At 29.5% G+C, this 18,640-nt stretch overlaps 1 protein-coding gene across 3 annotated transcripts in view; it reads left to right on the forward strand.

The window, feature by feature from the left end:
- Positions 1 to 18,640, forward strand: part of LOC145330487 (uncharacterized) — a 149,187-nt gene that overhangs the window by 112,667 nt on the left and 17,880 nt on the right. For all 3 annotated transcript variants that reach the window (XM_080175113.1, XM_080175112.1, XM_080175114.1), the window contains 4 exons: positions 11,407 to 11,490; positions 11,914 to 11,998; positions 17,770 to 17,831; positions 18,182 to 18,260. In XM_080175113.1, the coding sequence (XP_080031239.1) occupies positions 11,407 to 11,490; positions 11,914 to 11,998; positions 17,770 to 17,831; positions 18,182 to 18,260 (310 nt within the window). The remainder of the gene's footprint in view (positions 1 to 11,406; positions 11,491 to 11,913; positions 11,999 to 17,769; positions 17,832 to 18,181; positions 18,261 to 18,640) is intronic.

The raw sequence follows: 18,640 nt of genomic DNA on the forward strand, positions 1-18,640 counted from the left end.
CGTTTGGCCGTTTTTCATCGATTTTTTTTAGGTTGAAAAAAATTACCGATATTTCCCCCGGTGGTGGGGAAATATCGGTAACTTTTTTGCGGTCAATTTCGGCCAACTTCTAAAAGTCCTAGGATAATGTCCTTTTAGGACCTGATAGTCCTTTCCGTAAGCTTTCTACTGGTCTTGGTTTCATTTGAAAATATTAATATTTACCCCATTTTTTTTCAAAAAAACCGAAAAAAAACCGAAATTTCCCCCCCCTTACCCTAATTAAATAAAAATAAACATTAGATTATTTTTTTTTATGATTATAAGAGAATATAAGCTTATCAATTAAAAGTTAAGATAATTTAATGAAAGAAGAACAGTTATAGAGTAGCTGTACTTCTCAAACTATGAAGTATTTTTAATTGTAGAAAACAAGTCTACTTAAACGAGACTATATTGGTTTAATTGTGCAGTCGTGAACATAATTAGATTATTAGCATAGCCTACAAATAACCCAATGCATGTATGCAGTTCAATAATTTCAAGGAGAATAAGAGCATAACATTTTCTTTGCTTTGTTTTACACCCTAATTGAACAAAACTATTGTCTGCCGTTTTCTAGTTTACTAGAACACCTTCCTAAAAAGTCCCACTCCGCGAGAGATTTACAAATTACGTGCACGGTTTTTTTAAAGCGAAGCTTTTTTACAACTAGGGTCGATCCGTCCGTCCTTAACTAATATCTCTTATTGTTAAATTTAGACATATTATAATTACATTCAAATTTTTGCGTGGTGATCCCTGCAGAAACTTGGTACAATGTCCGCACGTCCATTTAAAATAAATTTAATTCTAACTTTTTTAACTTTTGGAATTTTGATTCCTATGACAACAAAGTAGAATGTAATAAGCGAATCATCTCTATAATCAAGTCCTAAAAATCTAAGCATGTCCTTAAACATTATCCTGTAATTAGGCAGTTTTGTAAAACGTTTAATTACAATATTGTTTAGACTTAAATATATGTTATAAGTGTTAATTTTCATATGTCCTACCGTTTTAGAGCTTTCCTTTTATTAAACATGTTATTTTTTGGCATGAAATCTTTCTATTTGAATATTTCAAGTTAAATCCTTTTTGGCACAACTACAATAAAATCGTTAACTGGTATTTTAAAGAATTATGATGATCTTAATAAATTAACGAGGTGTGGGGCGAGGGAGTGTTTATTATCCCCTTCTGCATGGCCTTGCTAATTACTTTGCCACTAATAAGATGCAAACAGTGATAATTTATATTTTAATAGTAAGAGTTTTCATTCAAAACTGATAAAATTGAAATGTTAGTAAAATGAAATTATAATAATAGTTTTTTCTCGCATCTTATTATAAACGGCTTTCCGCGGATATAGAATGTACAATTATAAGATTAAAACTAGTTTAATTTAGCCCCGAGGTGCCGGAGGCACCGGCTAAAAAAAACTGGTTTAAATATTATGATTGTACATTTTTATATTCGTAGAAAGCTGGATATAATACGATGCTAGACATAGTTTTTTTCGTATGGATGAGAACCGGTTCCTATCCACCGGATTCGAATGAATACGAGAAACATAATTATCAAACATTTTAATTTACTAAAAAGTGCTAATTACAATGATACTAAAAATATTTTTATGCAAATAGAATTTATAGCATGGCTAACTGATAGATGTTTTTGTTTTTGTCTGCTTTTTAATACATTTTTTTAGGAAGGCAACAAAATCTTAATTGGCCTATTGTTTGAAAAAGAATGATAAACTATGAGCTAAAATGAGTATCTTAATATTCAAAATAATACATTTTTGTAATTTTCCATCCATAAATTATATTTATCTATCTATCAATCAATGCAAGTTGTAGACGCTTTGTGAATAAAAGTCAGCTCTTCGCAGAAATTTCAGCAAACAAAATTTGCCCTTGCAGTTTTTATTTTAGAGCGTAGCACCTCAATAACTTATTCTTGTTTGCTGAACGTCTCTAAATTAAAATTACACAAGGACAGCCTGTTAATGTTAAAATGTTATTATAGGCTTTTTGTGCATTATTAAAGAAATATAATAATATTTTTTTGTTGCACAATTTTTGTATGTTGTCATCCTCGTTATTATTATTCAGCTTCCTTTATCTGCACCTTTCAACAATCCTCTCACACAATGGCATGAAATATCTTTATAAAGATTACAATTTTTAGCAGCAAAGCTTTTCTTATAGTAATTAATTTGTTCTGATAATATTTTGTAATATTAAAATCACAGGGGTTCCTAAAAGAGATTTCACCTTATATAATTATTCTTACCCCAAATTTGTTTGTGTGAAATTCTGAATTGTGTAACTGCTAAATATTGAACAATCTTATCCTCTCCTTGCCTCTAAATAATTCAATATTTAGCATTTAAATTAAAAGCTATGCTGATAATTGTTATAATTGTTTTTGTTTTGTTTTTCTGTCTTTGTATCGCAATGGTTTCATCTTTAGCTTTGCAGTTGGTCAAAATACATTTTTCTCTCTTCTTTGTTATAAATAATTTATGTGTATTACCAATAAAATGTAATATTTTGCTGAGATACTACTACCCTTTGTTTGAAGGTGTTACAAAATAATTATTTTAAACAAAAGAGGCACTTCCATGTATGATATTTTATGGTCTTAACGAGTTTCATTGTCGTAATTTAAATATGATATTTTTTTAGAAATTAAATATCTTTTTTTGATCTAAACATTTTTCGCATTTTTATAGAAAATTTATAATTTTGAGCCACTACTCTCATGTCACAAAACTGTAGAAGGAAGTCGCTACAAATTTAGAAATATGTGTTTGGTGCAACTCTGAAACTTTTCTTTTATTATTTCCTATTACTATTGAACTATTTAAGCATTGAGTTTAGATCCTATGTAGACAAATCTTATCAGATGAAAGTAAATCGCCGATTTAATAGGGAAATTAAAATAAAAGAATTGATACTTTTATGCTTTTAACATAAAGGAAAAAATTTTAAAAATTAAAAATGGAGAGGCATACCTTTCTAATTTCAATTCCAAGGAGGGGTTTGACACCTCAATACACTCCCCTTCTGCACGCCTATGGTAAAGATATCTCTTTTAAGCACTGAAATCCGGATCTATCTTTTTTAAACATTAAAATAGTGAGAGAGAAAATTAAATATAAGAGTGTACCCTTAACCTAGATTGTATTAGGGAAGTAGAGCGAACAAGAATAATACAAATTTGGCAATTCTAAAATAACAAGGATGAAAACTAACATGATCATGTTTTAGGGTATTTTTTTGTAATTACAATTTTACTTCAATTGTTCTTAAAAAGGCAAATACCTCCTTGCTAATTTATTGATTCAAAACTACTTTTTTTGGATTTTTTTGCATCTTGACTCTTTTCAACAAAGAAGTGTACATTAAGTAAGCTGTTTATATGAGATATTAAACATAGATATTTTATAATGTAAACAAATAACAAATTTTATTAATATTTTAATATTCAAAAACATTGAGCTTTCAATAACCCTTTAATATTACTTATATGTAAATCTAAAAGGCCTCATTTGTTCAAAAGTTTCATATCTTGTTATAATGTCTTCTAAGCAATACATTCACTAAAACAATCTTTTTTTCCTCTGACTAATACCGTACTTTTATTTCTGTTTGGTTTTAATCAAAGATTATATTAATGCTGCGATTTTTGATTATTATGAATAAAAAGGATTCGAACCTTTGTCCACATTTATTTTTCCCCGGACAAGGAAATTGAAAAAACTTATTATGTTTTATTCTCACAATTATATTCAGTTGTTTATACAATACTAGCAATCCATTTAAAAAGTACAATTTTGATAATCTAATATGGGTCTTCCCATTTTATTCTTCCTTCTTGACCTCGACGCTACTCTATGATTCATTTGTACGTACGTCCATAATGTTATGGGAAAAATGTGATCTTCTTGGCTCCTGTTCAAGATAGATTGTTGATTTTTTGGTGGAGATGCACCAATCCAATAAATGTTAAAAAACATTTATTGTGATTTTTGTTATAGGTATGTATTTTCAAGTTGAGAAAATCCAGAGAATGTCGCTACCCTTTCTTATTCATTGATTACAGAAAAAGAGTTTTTATTTTTCTATCAGGCTAACAGACTTACTTTCTTTTCAAATTTTTTTAAAGATATTGTAGAAACATTCAAATTAAATGCTGATAATTAGCAGGTCAGATGGTAGAGTGTCCATACAAATATATTATTATGCCTTTAGCTATGGTATAACCAGTAAAGTAAATGCAATGCCCATTGGTCCAGTGGTTAGAGAGGCCATAAACGTGATCCATATAAACAATCGGACGGACGGACAGACAACAAATATCAACTTTGTATCTACTTATTTTTTTACTATTGGCTGTTTTGTGATAACTTTTTAAATGCCTTGTTTCTTAGCATTTTTTTAAATGATATCAATTAGACAATTCATTTATAGAGATGTGTTAAAAACTTTTTCTTAGATTAAATAATAAACTGAAATTTATGCATAATGACAAAATATATGTTTGAAGTGAAGATGTAAGAAACAAATATTTAAACAATTAAAATAATCAAAAACTCTAAAGTGATAGTAAATTTTGGAAAGATTGGAACATTAAACTGTATTTAGGGTTATATGAAATTTAGTTCGAATCTCAATTTATGACATGTAATTTAACAATAAAAGAAGGAAGTAAAAAGGTATCATGAATCTATAAATAATGAATATTGCATGCATATGCAAGTATATTAAAGCATAAAAGTATAAATGTAATGTCATTTTGTATTAGATGTTCGTACAATACCATAAATAATACATGCACTAAAAATATTAATAAACAAGGATGACAATATCCATGAAAGCGAAGCTCTAAAATGGTAGGACAATTCTAACATATCTAAATTAACGAAAATAGCTAACCGTTACGGACCGACGGACTGATGGACCTACCCTAATTATAGAAAAGCTTAGCTTTTAAAATAGATTCTAAAAAGGCAATTATGTAAAAATAGCTATAACCTACATTTTCAAACGTCAATATGAGCAACCATGCTGTAATCAATTTAATTTGAATCATTGGTGGTTTGAAAGCCACACCACTAAAAATGCATCTTCTGTCTACCGTATCATACAAAGGGCGTGGCAGTAAAAAAGCATAAAAGTATAATTGTTTATAACAACAGTGGCAAATAAAGGACATTTTTATCCTTCAAATTACCATTTTTTTTCTAAGTTAAAGTTGTTTTGTATTTTAAAAACGTACGAAGATACCTAGTGTTCATGCAAGTTTATATAATGTTTATAAACAATATGTATTTTTATGAGTCTTTGAATTAAAGATCAACATATTTTGCTTTAATTATAAATACATTTTTTAGTAGTAGAGATATTCAATAATAAAGATACATCCGTCACACCGTAATTAACTTTACATACACAAATAGATCTAGAAGATGTAAATGGCCAATCCGGCCCCATAATCCGTCAAACTTTAAAAATATTTAGTTTCCCGAAAGTTTTTTTCTCGATAAATTAACTATTCATAGTTGACCAATTATATATGTTTCGTCATACGCTTCTCTATTACGATGGAAGAAGTTTTATAATTTACCCAAGCAAAGCTATATGTTTGAAAATGCGACTCATTTTCAAATAAAATAAATGCCCTTTCCATATAACATAATTTTTATAAAGGCTGCTATATTTACATAATTGTTAAATATTTGATTTTGCTGTAATGTGTAATAATGTTTGTATCGTATGGACATCAGTTAGCGGTATAAATAACCGAGTATTACAGCATTAATTTACAATGTGGTGTTCATTTTGGGATGAGAACTTACAATATTTAATTATTCTTTTTGGATTAATATAAATTACATTAATTATAAATTACCTTGAAGAAAATAGCATATAATACGAGGCGTTTTCGAAATTTAAAGGCCTGACAGTACAAACGTAATATCAAGCACTATTTTGGTGCAAAGGACATTTAAAAGAGATACAAATCTGGACCAAACAAGAATAATCAAGTCCTTAAGAATCGTAGGAATGATAATTGAAAAATGCTTTAAATTGTGCTTGGTTTATGGCCTTAAATTATAAGTAGTCTTTTGCTTCATAATTCCAAAATCTGTCAATAAGCAAGAAATATATACGTCAATTTCCACAAGTAATGATGAGATATTTGAAAGATCTTAGTTATTGAGTAACTGTTCTACTAAAAATTAGGAAAACATGACTGAAGAAGGAATTTTACTACTGCATGTTCATTCAATATACATCATTTTTCAGTATGGCTGAGTTAAAATCCCTCCCATATTAATCGGTTTCGAAGAGATGCAGTAATAGTTTTCTTGCATCGTATTACAAACAGCTTTCCGCGGATACAAAAATGTACAATTATTAAATTAAAGCCAGTTTTGTTTAGCCCCGAGAGGCCGTAGAAAACTGGATATAATATGGCTGAGAACCGGTTCTAATCTACTGGATATTATTCGGTTTTGAAGCGATACTTACATTCCTACTATTACTAGGATAAGTTTACCTGTGCGGTAGGTTTGTGTGGCTATTTTGACAGGACCAGGTATCACCATCAACTGTAATTATTTGAAAGGAATATTTGTTTCGTGATTTTGGGAACATTGGGCTGTTAATTACACTAGTCACAAAAGTTTTATAATCACGTTTTTGTATTCGTTGGCTTAACAACTTTGGGATTGTCCACACGTTTCATCCAGTAATTGTAATCTACAGAGGGGGTAATTTTGAGTATCATCATTGTGAATGTACATCAATTTATCGGCCATTGTCTTATTCCTTTAGATAACTGGCTTGTTGGATATGAGTGTTCCTGCTTATTCAAGTAAAGTAAAACTAGCTTATTTTTTGGTTGTATTGGCTATACATGTTACAATTCCTCAACACTAGGATTCAGATTGGCATGAAATTGGACACAAAAACTAGTCAACATACAATGTCACACAATTCTTTTCATATCCACCATTTTCTAAATCTTTAAAAACAGAAAATTTATGTAATTAAATTATTTAAATATGCTTTGTATCGTGCCTATAGGCGAATTTACAGACTAAATTACGAATGGAAGGAAAGCATCCATTTTAATTTAGCAATGGTAGGCTAGTATGACGGAATTTTTTTAAGGCACTATAAACAGCTTCATAATATGTATGTATTAATGCACAATGCACATTTTACCAAATTTACTTCTATATTTCTAATTCTTTTTTGACAGCTATTATGTGTTTAAAAACATTTTCAATGGTCATTCGTAAAAGGGAACTTAGTTTAGGAAGCCACAAATATGTTTCTATATGTTTTTAAGTATCTTTTCGGCTTTTATCTACAATAATCACCGTTTTACCACCCTATATTTTAGATTCTATAGTACTTAGAAAGATGAAGGGTAATAGAAATCTGAAAATAAAAATGACGCAAATGAGTACAAATGATACGCCAATTTTGATCACAATTCTCACGTTTATCTAAAAATGCAACATATAATAATAGCTATTAAAACAATTTTCAAGCATAACTTTTGTCTTATTAGGATAACAATTAAATAAGAAAAATATTTTTACCATATGCAATTCGTGATCAAACACCTAATTGAAAAAAAATGCAAGACATAGCTTTTATTTTAAGAAAGACTAGGGGCAACGAACGCCCCCTAGAAGCCTAAGGTGGGAGGGGAATAAGTCAATCGCCCTTCTACTTTTTAATTTGAGTTTTAATAAGAAATATTTTTTTTAAAATGGTGGGGGGGCTATTTAAATTGGGAAGGTGGAGATATGCTCTACCAAAGTAGTTAAAAATCTTCCCTGTACCTAAAAAATAGGCTTAATTGCAAAGGAAAACCAAACAGATGTCATTTTTTTTAAAAACTTTATAAAAAAAATTGGCGCATTTGTATAAACACCCATGTGTTGTCACAAATTACGCATTTTTAGGGAAAGAAAAAAGAGGGCGAGGGGAACAGGTTTGAAGACATCCGAGAATAGTTATGATCGAGATCTTCCTTCATCACTTAGAAAAACTTTAGTGTCACTTATAAGGAAGGGTGCAATCTTGGGACCTCTCCATCTTTAAAAAAGATAACTATTTGTGAAAAATATTACAGTTGCATTCTTAATCAAATGTTTTGGATCATGGAAAGAAAACGAAGTAGCGGGTTTCGTCGTCACAGTAGCTTTTGATACTTTATTTTATGTTAGGTAAATGTTAAGGATTGACCTGCAGGGTTAGGAAATTGGAGAAAATACGACGAAACCGGCTACTTCGTGGTTTTCTATGATCCAATAATTTCCCAAGATGTTTATCTCTCTTTGTTCTAAAATAATATGTGTATATTATAAAACAATTACAAAAATACACAATACAATATAAATCATACACTAAATAGGTCTAATTAAATATGGCTTCGAACAAGGAGCGAAGTTTTATACAATTAGGCAGAGAAAGGACAATGTCGGTCTTTAATAATTATAATAGGAGCTGAATGCAGATTTCCTAAAAACTGATCCCAATTTCAACAGTGATTTGCTCCAACCATGACAATCTGGTAACCGAAAAAAAAATATTTGCAATTTCAGCTGATTTTGGGGGTCTGTCATAGTAGGTATTTACTTTAAGCCAAATATTTTTTAGAACTAATTTAGATGTTTGTTATACCTATTCCTGCAACCAGACAGTCAGACATACAGATGGACATCACTATACTTTGTAAAAATATCCACCTAAGCTTTAGTTAGGAATAATTTAACCTTCATTTTCAAATCCCTGTATCCATGATTAAATAAAACTTTTGTATTGGATAAGGATTACACCCAAATATATCAGGGAGTAAGGGAGGGGACAATGGATCGAATATTCAATTTTTAGGAGTCTCAGACTTTGGGGACTGGCTTAAAGGGAACATGCAAGAATTTAGCAGTTTCTAACCAATCTTGGGGACCAACTATGAATGACGTCACGCAAAATCATTCAAAATCTCGCGGCAAACTAGCGCGTCAACAAAAAAATAAACAATAACAAGCAGACAGAATATTTTGATTTTGAAAATTATTTTGTAAATTGAATTTTTTATATCTAATTCTTGTTTAATGTTAATTCATTCCGATTAGTGCGTTGTAGAAAGAAATTATATTAAGATTATTAGTTATTATGAGCAAAGCCTTCCTATAATTAGGTCCCGCACATTTGTACGTCCGTAACGGTTAGCTCTTTTCGTTACTTTAGACATGTTAGATGTTTCTTATTGATTTAATGTAAAGGCAAAAGTTTTTTGTCTTTAGCTTAATATTTCTGTAATTAATGATCCGATTAATTTCAAAATTTTAGGGAAAATTCACGAAGTCCTGAGTTGTTCAAGGTTTGTTTATCATTAAAATCTCAAGATGGTGTTATTTTATTTTTCTGTCCTGGATGCTAGGAGCGCAGCTACCAATTATCCTAAGATATGTTACTTAAACCTTAAGATCTTTAAAATTAAGATGTACTTATGTTCTCAACTATTTTATTTATGTAGTATGAAATTTTAACGCAAGGTATCTCATTTTTATTTCGTTAAATGAAGTAACTTGAGTTAAAAGTTCTGTAGGAAGGTAATTGTTTTAGTAAGTTTTGTAATATAATTATTTAAAGGCTTTTTCATGTCTAAGCTTTTTAATAAATACAATAAAAAAATTTGGGTGAAAGATGTTGTAAAAGTAAAATGGTATGTTTCCTTAATTTTCCGAAGTTTAAATAATAACAATTATGGAAATGAATTGTGAACAAGGGTTTTGATCTCTAGAATCAAAGGCTTGTAGTAAAGCATCAGTTTAAGGATGGTGCATTTCGAATTAAAAACAATTCAAAAAGTCAAAAATTTCCACTAAATGTTGCTATATTGCAAATACTTGTTTTATCTGGAAATATCTGGGTTTTCAACCTTAAAGGGGCACAACTATAAAATTGAATTAACTGCCCATTGTCCCCTCCCTTACTCCCTGCAAATATATATTTAAAACACAAGCTTAAATTAGAGGGGGGGGGGGGGCGAAAGTGACACTTTTTGAAACCAAAACTAAAATTCAAAGGAACTCAACTAAAAAAAAGAGTTACAGGTCTGACATTTTGCATGGCAGTTGCTTTATAGGGGTACAATATGGAACTGTGAAGAAACGGCGTCGCAACCGCCGAAAACCGCCGAGAAAAGGCAAACAAAATTTTGGCGGGAAACGGCGGTTTTCGGCGGTTGCGCCGCCGTTTCTTCACAGTTCCATATTTTACCCCTATAAAGCAACTGCCATGCAAAATCTCAGACCTGTAACTCTTTTTTTAGTTGAGTTCCTTTGTTGACTTTTAGTTTTGGTTTCAAAAAGTGTCACTTTCGCCCCCCCCCCCCCCCCCTTTAGTGTTGTTCACATTCTTGTTTCATTGTTCTATGAAAATTGCAATTGATAATTATATACCAATTATATTGTCAATAACTAGATTTAAAAATTCAGGATTGTAGAGATTATTTAGTGTAAACCATTAACAAAAATGTTTAAATGGTAAAAGGCGAGTGGAAATTTTTTTCACAAACAAGAACACATACGGTAACTTAACCTAATGACAAAAACAAAAATGTAAAAAATCTTTCAATTTAATTTAGGAAAATCGCTTACATTTTATTTTATCTTTATAGTGAGTTTTACATTTGCATTAGGAGAAAGCAAAGATGTTCGTAAGAATTTGTAATGTCTGAATAAATATGTAAAATCTTATTTTGTTTGTGAGTTATCCTTTAAGCAAAAAAGTATTATTCATTATTCTCCTTTTTATGTTTAAAAATGATCTAATCTAAAGAGAAGCTTTGATCCTAAAGTCCAATAAAATATTTAGCTCTTTAAAAAAATCAAAAGCTATCACTTGTTACTTTTAAATTTTTTTTTTATATTTTATAATATCTATTTTTAGTATTGTAAATTATAATCAGTTATGTAGTTATAACTGTTACAAAACATAAATTTTCTAAAACTGTTTTACTATTCTGATAATAATTTTAACATTATGTGAAATGATTGATATTAATATATTCGTCAAACATACATATGATATTTTAGTTACAATTTTACTAAAATTCCAACGTTATCTTTGTATTTTTTATGAAATTAACTTGATTGATAATGAGAAGCTAAATTAGAATTGATATATCTTATATTAAGACCATAAGGGGCAAATAAAATCAATAACGGCCTCTAGTTAACACTGTTGTAAATAGCATAAAACCATCCCATAGACATAAAAATAGTTTAGAAAAAAATATTTTGCCTTTATAACAAATTAGAAATATCAAATTTTATTTTTTTTTTAGTGTACCGCGCAACAGAAGTACAACAAGTTTTGCCTCGGCACTTTATCAGACTGGTAATTCAGCAAGCTTTAACTCAAGTGGCAGGTCAGTTTTATTCATAAATAGATAGATAGATAGTTGAATGATAGCGATTCTATTAAACCGATGATTTTCTTGTTCATTAACAGTCATTATCCGCTACATATATATGGATATAATTGTCTTTGGTCATTTATTTCACTTGAAAATTTAATAAAACCTATCATTTCCACAAGAGCTTGAATTGAGAAATAGTTTTGTTAAACGTCGCAAGTTTTCAAGGGGTTGTTGGGGATATCGACACCCCCCTTAGGAAATCCCTGCTTTCCCTTGCTTCCCCCTTCTTTGCACGCACCTGCCTTTTATTAAGAAAAAGGCAAAACATTTGGAATTATTATACTATTTAATTTTTTTGGCAAAGTTTATAATGGATATTTTAGTTCTTGTTTTTTAAGTCAATACATACACAGACAATATTAATTTTTTTAGAAGCTCCAACTGTGATGACGGCGAGTTACAAGATATTCATTCCGATATTTCTATTGAAGATGATGTCATAGATCTCAATAACAAGGTAAAGCAAGATACATAGATAGAGAATAGTGAAATAGGTAGTGCAAGTAGAAATATTAATCTTAAAATGGGAAACATGTACATAAAAATCCAAAACTATACTTTGCATAAAACTTACTTGTTAACATTGAAATCAAGTGAATAAAACTCTTTAATGAAGGCCGAGTAATGAGTCATTTACAAAGAAAACACCTTTCATTTAAATATAGTTAATTTATATATCTAAACATTATCCAAGCCCTAAAGTAACAGACATAAAGAAAAGGAAAGAATTAGACATTTTTTTCCTTTAAGGGAGATAGATTTTTATAAAAAAAAACTTATATCTTTTGGCTGTAAATTTATTTTATTGGCCGATTTTGAAAAAAAACTATAAAAAAAATTACTTAAGGTCTTTGTTAAAAACAAATATGCTGACACTCTTGATGTTTGAAAAATAAGCGTGCAGATTGTTTTATTGCTAAACTCGTCTGTAAGTGGGGCTACTGAACACTACTTGTAGCACAGAGTATTTCTTGATTTTTAGTAGCGAAGCTACTCTATAACTTGCAATGTCCGTCTGTCTGTATGTCCGTATGTCTTAGTTTGGGGGAAACGTGATTTTCTCGGCTCCTATAAAAGATAAAAGGCTGAAATTTTTTGACAACATTTCCATTATTAAGGAGCACAATTAACTATAAAACATCAATGGCGGTTGGACCGCTTTTTAGCAGGTTTTAGGCTATTTTTGTATTTTTCACATTTTTGTCCATATCTTTGGTGTTTATGGTCCGATTTCCAAATTTTTTTTCAGTTATAGTATGAAAATTAAGTTTCCTGTCTTTTCAAAAAAAACAATTATGACGGTCAGACAGCCTTTAAGCAGGTTTTAGGCTATTTTTGTATTTTTCACATTTTTGTCCATATCTTTGGTGTTTATGGTCCGATTTCCAAATTTTTTCAGTTATAGTATCAAAATTTAATTTCCTGTCGTTTCAAGAAAACACCAATGGCGATCAGACTGTCTTTTTGCAGGTTTTTGGCTATTTTCATATTTTTCACATTTTTCCTCACATCTTTGGTGTTTATGGTCCGATTTTTAAAATTTTTGTAGTTAAAAATATCAAAATTAAATTTCCCGTTGTTTTGAGCATCCATTTACTTTGACTGACAGTCTGTTAGTCATAGTACTGAAATATAAATATCAAGAAATTAAAAACAAATGTTAAAAAGGTTTCGTGATTTTTTTCCTAATATACCTGCTTTTGACAACTAATCTTTAAATTCTTATACATATTTTTTCTGCTTCGCTACTTATGGATGTTGTCATCCTTGTTGTTGTATCAATTATCTAGAAATCGAATGTTTTTTGAGCATTACAGTATGTAAAGTCAATGTTCATTAAAAAAAGGATTTCTTTTTACATTTTTCAAAAGTCATCCAGAAAAAATCATTTGATTTGGTAAATAAAAAACAGTATGTGGCTTTTCTTGAAAGCACATAATAATTATACGAAATTTGAAATCAAGGACAAATTTTTAGGGCAATGAAAAGAATCCAGAATCAAGCAAAACTTTATATAAAAAAAAACTATCAAAAAATTTGACAATTTATCACACAAAATGATTAATAACTTAAATTAACTGTTTGTCTTCATATCTATCTATCTCTTATTCTTAATATTATAAACTTGATTTGATAAATAACCTATTTTACCTTCCTCTCTTCCTTATTTTGGTGATACAAGTTTGAAAAACAAATAAACATATTTTGGAACAAGATAATATTTTTAACTATTAAACATTAATAAATAAGATTCGAACAGGCACAAAAAATGTTGGTATTGGTTCACAAACAGTTGGATGGAAAGTATGTAAGGAGAATTGTTTATTTTAATTTCCTTTTATTGAGGTGCTTCACTTGAACTCTAAAAGTTTTTGAAATTCTAAAAACAACTTACTAGTTCCAACCATTTTAATCAACACAAAGACAATTTTTAAATCCAACTTAAATTGTTTGAATTTAAGTTGATTTACTGTAAGACCAGCTAAACCTTTTTCTTTTATAAAATTATATCTTGTTGAATTTTGTTGTACAGTGAAGATTTGAGATTTATTGCCTTAATTTTGTGATTAGATGGAAGGATAAATGTGTAGATGTACTGACTATATTATTATAGTTTACTTAAACAGGAAAAGAGTTTTTTTTTAATCAAACAATAATATTTATAAATCATTGCTATTGCTCATTTAATTTTTTTTTTAATTAAACTCAGTAAAAGATTTTTTACGTTGATAATACAGCTTCAATTATTTGATACAAATAATCTTTTTTGATTTTTCTATTTAGACTTCATAACTTATTAATATAACTTTTGTTTAATTTTAACTCACAAAACTCATTGTCTTGTTGTTAAGACTATGACCTTGTGAGTAAAGATGTAAAGAATGCAAATGATTTTTAAAATCACTTGGTAGGAAGTAGGGGGTTTAATCAGGGATAAAGGGATAGATGAATGGAAGATTTCCTTACTCCCAGTTTAAAATGTAAATTTATCCTTTTTAATGTTATCAATATATAGTAAGTTAGAGATAAACTTTTTTTATATCCTATTATAATAAATGTCCCTGTATCCCTGCTTTGGCATCCATTTTAATGTAATTTTGCCAAGTAACGCGCTATGAATACAAATTGAGTAAAACCTAGTTGCAATGCCCAAGAAGGAATAAAGACTTTCAAGAACGTTAGTCTTCGCGCATTATTCTAAACCGCTAATTTTTAGCTATGGTGATTCAAGATTTTTTTTATACGTTGTTTGATTGATTTCTAATGCTATACCGATGTTGGCTGTTAAATCAACCATTTTGCCTTTAGAATTCTTATAAAAGATAACGACTGACTTTTTCCCATTTTTATCTAAAATCTAGTAGCTGAACCTTAAAACTTAGAAACCTTTATTTCTTACTACCCAACACTTATCTTTCCCTATACAAATGCCACTCACTCACATCGTTATGGACTATCATTCTCAAAAAAAAAAAATTATAGCAAATCTAAATAGATGTTTAACTGTTTCATTAGACCATCAATCTTAAAATCTGTTATTGTGACTTTTCTCGATTGTTATAACCCGCATTTTTTGTCATATTCTTTTTGATTAAGATTATTTGGAAGTGTAAAAAAAATTTTAAAATGTAAAAATTTACTAATTTTAAGATATTTTGTTTGTATGTGGATTTAAAAGATGAAAAGGTTGAGCCAAATGGTTTAAGGTTTCAAAAAATGGTTTTAAGTCCCTAAACTTAGTCATTCTTTTATAAACTGTTTTAAATGCTGCCAAAAAAGTTATATTTTCTGTATCTTTATCCTAGTCTTATTTTATTCTGTGTTCCTAATTTATTTTTTATTCAGCATACATGTTGTGCCATTGCATTGCAATAATGATAAATAACCAGTGTTAAGTTTAAATTGGAAAATAAATTTGCTTAAATTCGTGATTTTTTTTGTGATAATTCATTATTAAAGCAAACATTACATCGTATTATAGACAGCCTTTCGCGGATATTAGGATAAAAAATATAAGATTTCAACCAGTTTGTTAACCCTGAGGGGCTAATAATTTTAATATTCGTGAAAAATTTTCTATAACACGATTCTACACATGTGTTTTCAGCATGGCTGAGAACCGGTTCTAATCTAGCAGATATTAATCGGTTTGGAAGTCTTAATTGAAAGTATTTTATTTCTATGCACTTATTTATGGATACAGATATTCTTGTTTACCCATAACTTAGCTTATCAAATGTATTGATAAGATACCATTTGCACCTCTCTATGTGCACTTAATTTCACCTCTTTGCATTCTATGAGTATTTTGATTTTAATTTCCGTTGATTCGCCCCCAGACTCAATGGGCTTTAATCCCTTGGGAACTGTGCTTCGCACTCCCTAAAAATATCTGTAACTTATTTGGGACCTGCAGGATTTTTTTTGAATTGTTTAAATGAAAACAAAATAAGCAAATAATAGTATTTGATTTTATCATAACCTAGCCTAATAAATCAAAATCGGCGTTTTCCCTTTTTTCGAATATGGACCACAAACGAAGAAAAAAAAAACGTTTTATGGTTATACTCCACGATGAAGTTTTTAGTTACTGAGAAAGTTTTATATTGGAATTGGAGGGTTTTGAATGGATCAGAATAATTGCAAAGTGAAATGTTAAACCAGTTAGTAAAGTCAAACTTGGCTGAGAATGGTTTTGCACATGAAATCACCATTCTTAGAATTCCAAACTAAATGAGCACCCTATCTCTTCCTCTCTCTCTTTCTCTAACACACACACACTCACTCACTCACTCCCTCTCTCTTCTTTCCTCTTTCTAAATCTATCTTTCTTCTCTTTTATCTCAAAATATGTTCTATCTCTCGCTATCTTGAATTTTAAGCTTTCTTAAATTGTTATCTTGTTATCATTTTTTATCTCGTATATCTGTTGATATGTTTCTTTACAATATAAAATTTTTTATGTCCACTGCATTTTAATTTTTAAGTGCCCCTTTCATTATGAATTAGAATCATTCAGGCATTACTTATTTTTCTACCTTTCGGATCTAATATTTTTTTGGAAAAACACGCATCAAAGACTTTTCTTCCTTAAAGTTTCTAAATGACAAATGTTTGATGCTTTTAAAAACCCATAAATTCTTGTTATCTTTGCTTTCATTGTTTTGCTTTAATTTGGAACTGAGATGATTTTCTTTGAATTGCTAATGAGATATAGGAAACCACACCAGTTGACAACATAGAATTGGTAGATATAAAACATTCATGCTTTTTTTTATTTTCTAAAGGAAACTATCCACGAACGAGAGCAAGTGATTCTAAGCACCTTCCAGCATTGATCCATAGTATTTTTTTAGTGAATGTACTAGGTTTGTGTTTAATATTTGGTTTATTGACTAAAAAGTTAGGTTTCACAATGTTTTTATATGAAAAAACTTTGAAAAGTAAAGCATTTGTTGGTGCAAATATCATCAAATGTTTTGATGAGTTCAAACTGCTTTTTAAAAGCTTTAACACAAAAGTATATTATTTTGATTAAAAATGTATATTTAGGAAAAGGGTTGTTTACTTGTAATATTGTATTGATACAGTTATTAAAGTAGCTTTGCAATTTAAATCATTTTTTGCTTTTCTGCCGTGTTATTTTATTTTGTTCTTTGAACTCAACAACGCATTTGATGATATTGCATCACAAAACGATTCAAATTTCAATGTTTTTTTGGTAAACCCCAACTGTTTAGTTGATAAACCAAATATTAAAAATAAACCTAGTATATTCACTAAAACAATACTATGAATCAATGCTGGAAGGTGCTTATAATCACTTGCTCTCGTTCATGGATAGTTTCATTTTGACCCTTCTAATCATAGTTTAAGTTGTAAAGTAACTTTGCTGTGATGTTCTTTAAAATAGTTATAAATTGATCATCTTAATTAATTTATTTCGTCATGTAAATAACGATAAGTTTTAAACAGGAGGGCAAGTGACATTGAGCTGTTTATTACACTATTAATTATTTTATGATAACGTTTTCTTATTAGTTGGCTTAACAACTTTGGGGACTTTTTTGGTTCATTAAGTTAAGTGTCCAAACTAGTTGTAATCTAAGAAAGGGGTAATTTTGTGTAAATTCATTGGAGTTTACATCAATTTATCTTATATCTTATATCTTTAGATCCCTGCTTTCTATAAAAAATTAAATCAGACTAAATTGTAATTTATAATAGGTTCACCAATTACAAGAGCAAGTCGGCATATTGGCGGAAAATCAACAAACTTCAGACGACAGGTAGACGCAATTTTTTGTAGGTTCAAACTAATAAACGTTGAAAATTTTTACAAAATTAATTTTTCCATACAAATTATTTTATTAATAGAAAAATATTTGGGTGCTATCACTACTTTGTACTTTAGGTCAGGTTAGGTATATTGAGTACTGGGTAGCCCCGCAAGGCTAGGGAACCGCAGGTACAGGTTCCGTATGGGTTAGGCATAGCAAATAAACTCCCTCTTCCTTATTCATTGATTTTTAAATGGGGGGGGGGGGGTCAGCGCTCAACCTGCCACTCGTAAAGCTATTACCAAGATGTACTTTCTATCTTAATCATCTGTCCAATGTAAATTTAAAATTTGTTATAGATATACTCGAGTTAAACAAGAGAATGCTGCCCTAACTGCTAGAATACACATGCTGGAAGAACATATCAGAGAAATTGAGGTATGTTTGCAAAGTTACGGAGCCCAATAAAATCTTGATAAAATAAAGTTAATAAAACGTAATAAAATCTTTATCTTAAATGTAATCCGCAAAAATCGCGTTTCCCCCATGGCATTACGGACAGACTGATGGAAAGACAGACAAAGTAAATTATTGAGTAGCTTTGCTACTAAAAATTGAAGAATAATGAGTTAGGTAGATAATAGATAATGATATAAAAATTTACATATAGTCAACAAAAAAATAGATAGACAGACAAACATATCAGGGAGCTTAAAGGATAAGACATTAAACTATATTAAATAAGTGGTTGATAAGTTTGATAAGCCATTAAATGACAGAACCTGTTTTTAAAAAGTTATAGAATCAGTATTTTTTAA

The sequence above is a fragment of the Acartia tonsa genome, chromosome 10 (assembly GCF_053477335.1).
Source record: "Acartia tonsa isolate MP-2025a chromosome 10, ASM5347733v1, whole genome shotgun sequence".
Lineage (NCBI taxonomy): Eukaryota > Metazoa > Arthropoda > Copepoda > Calanoida > Acartiidae > Acartia > Acartia tonsa.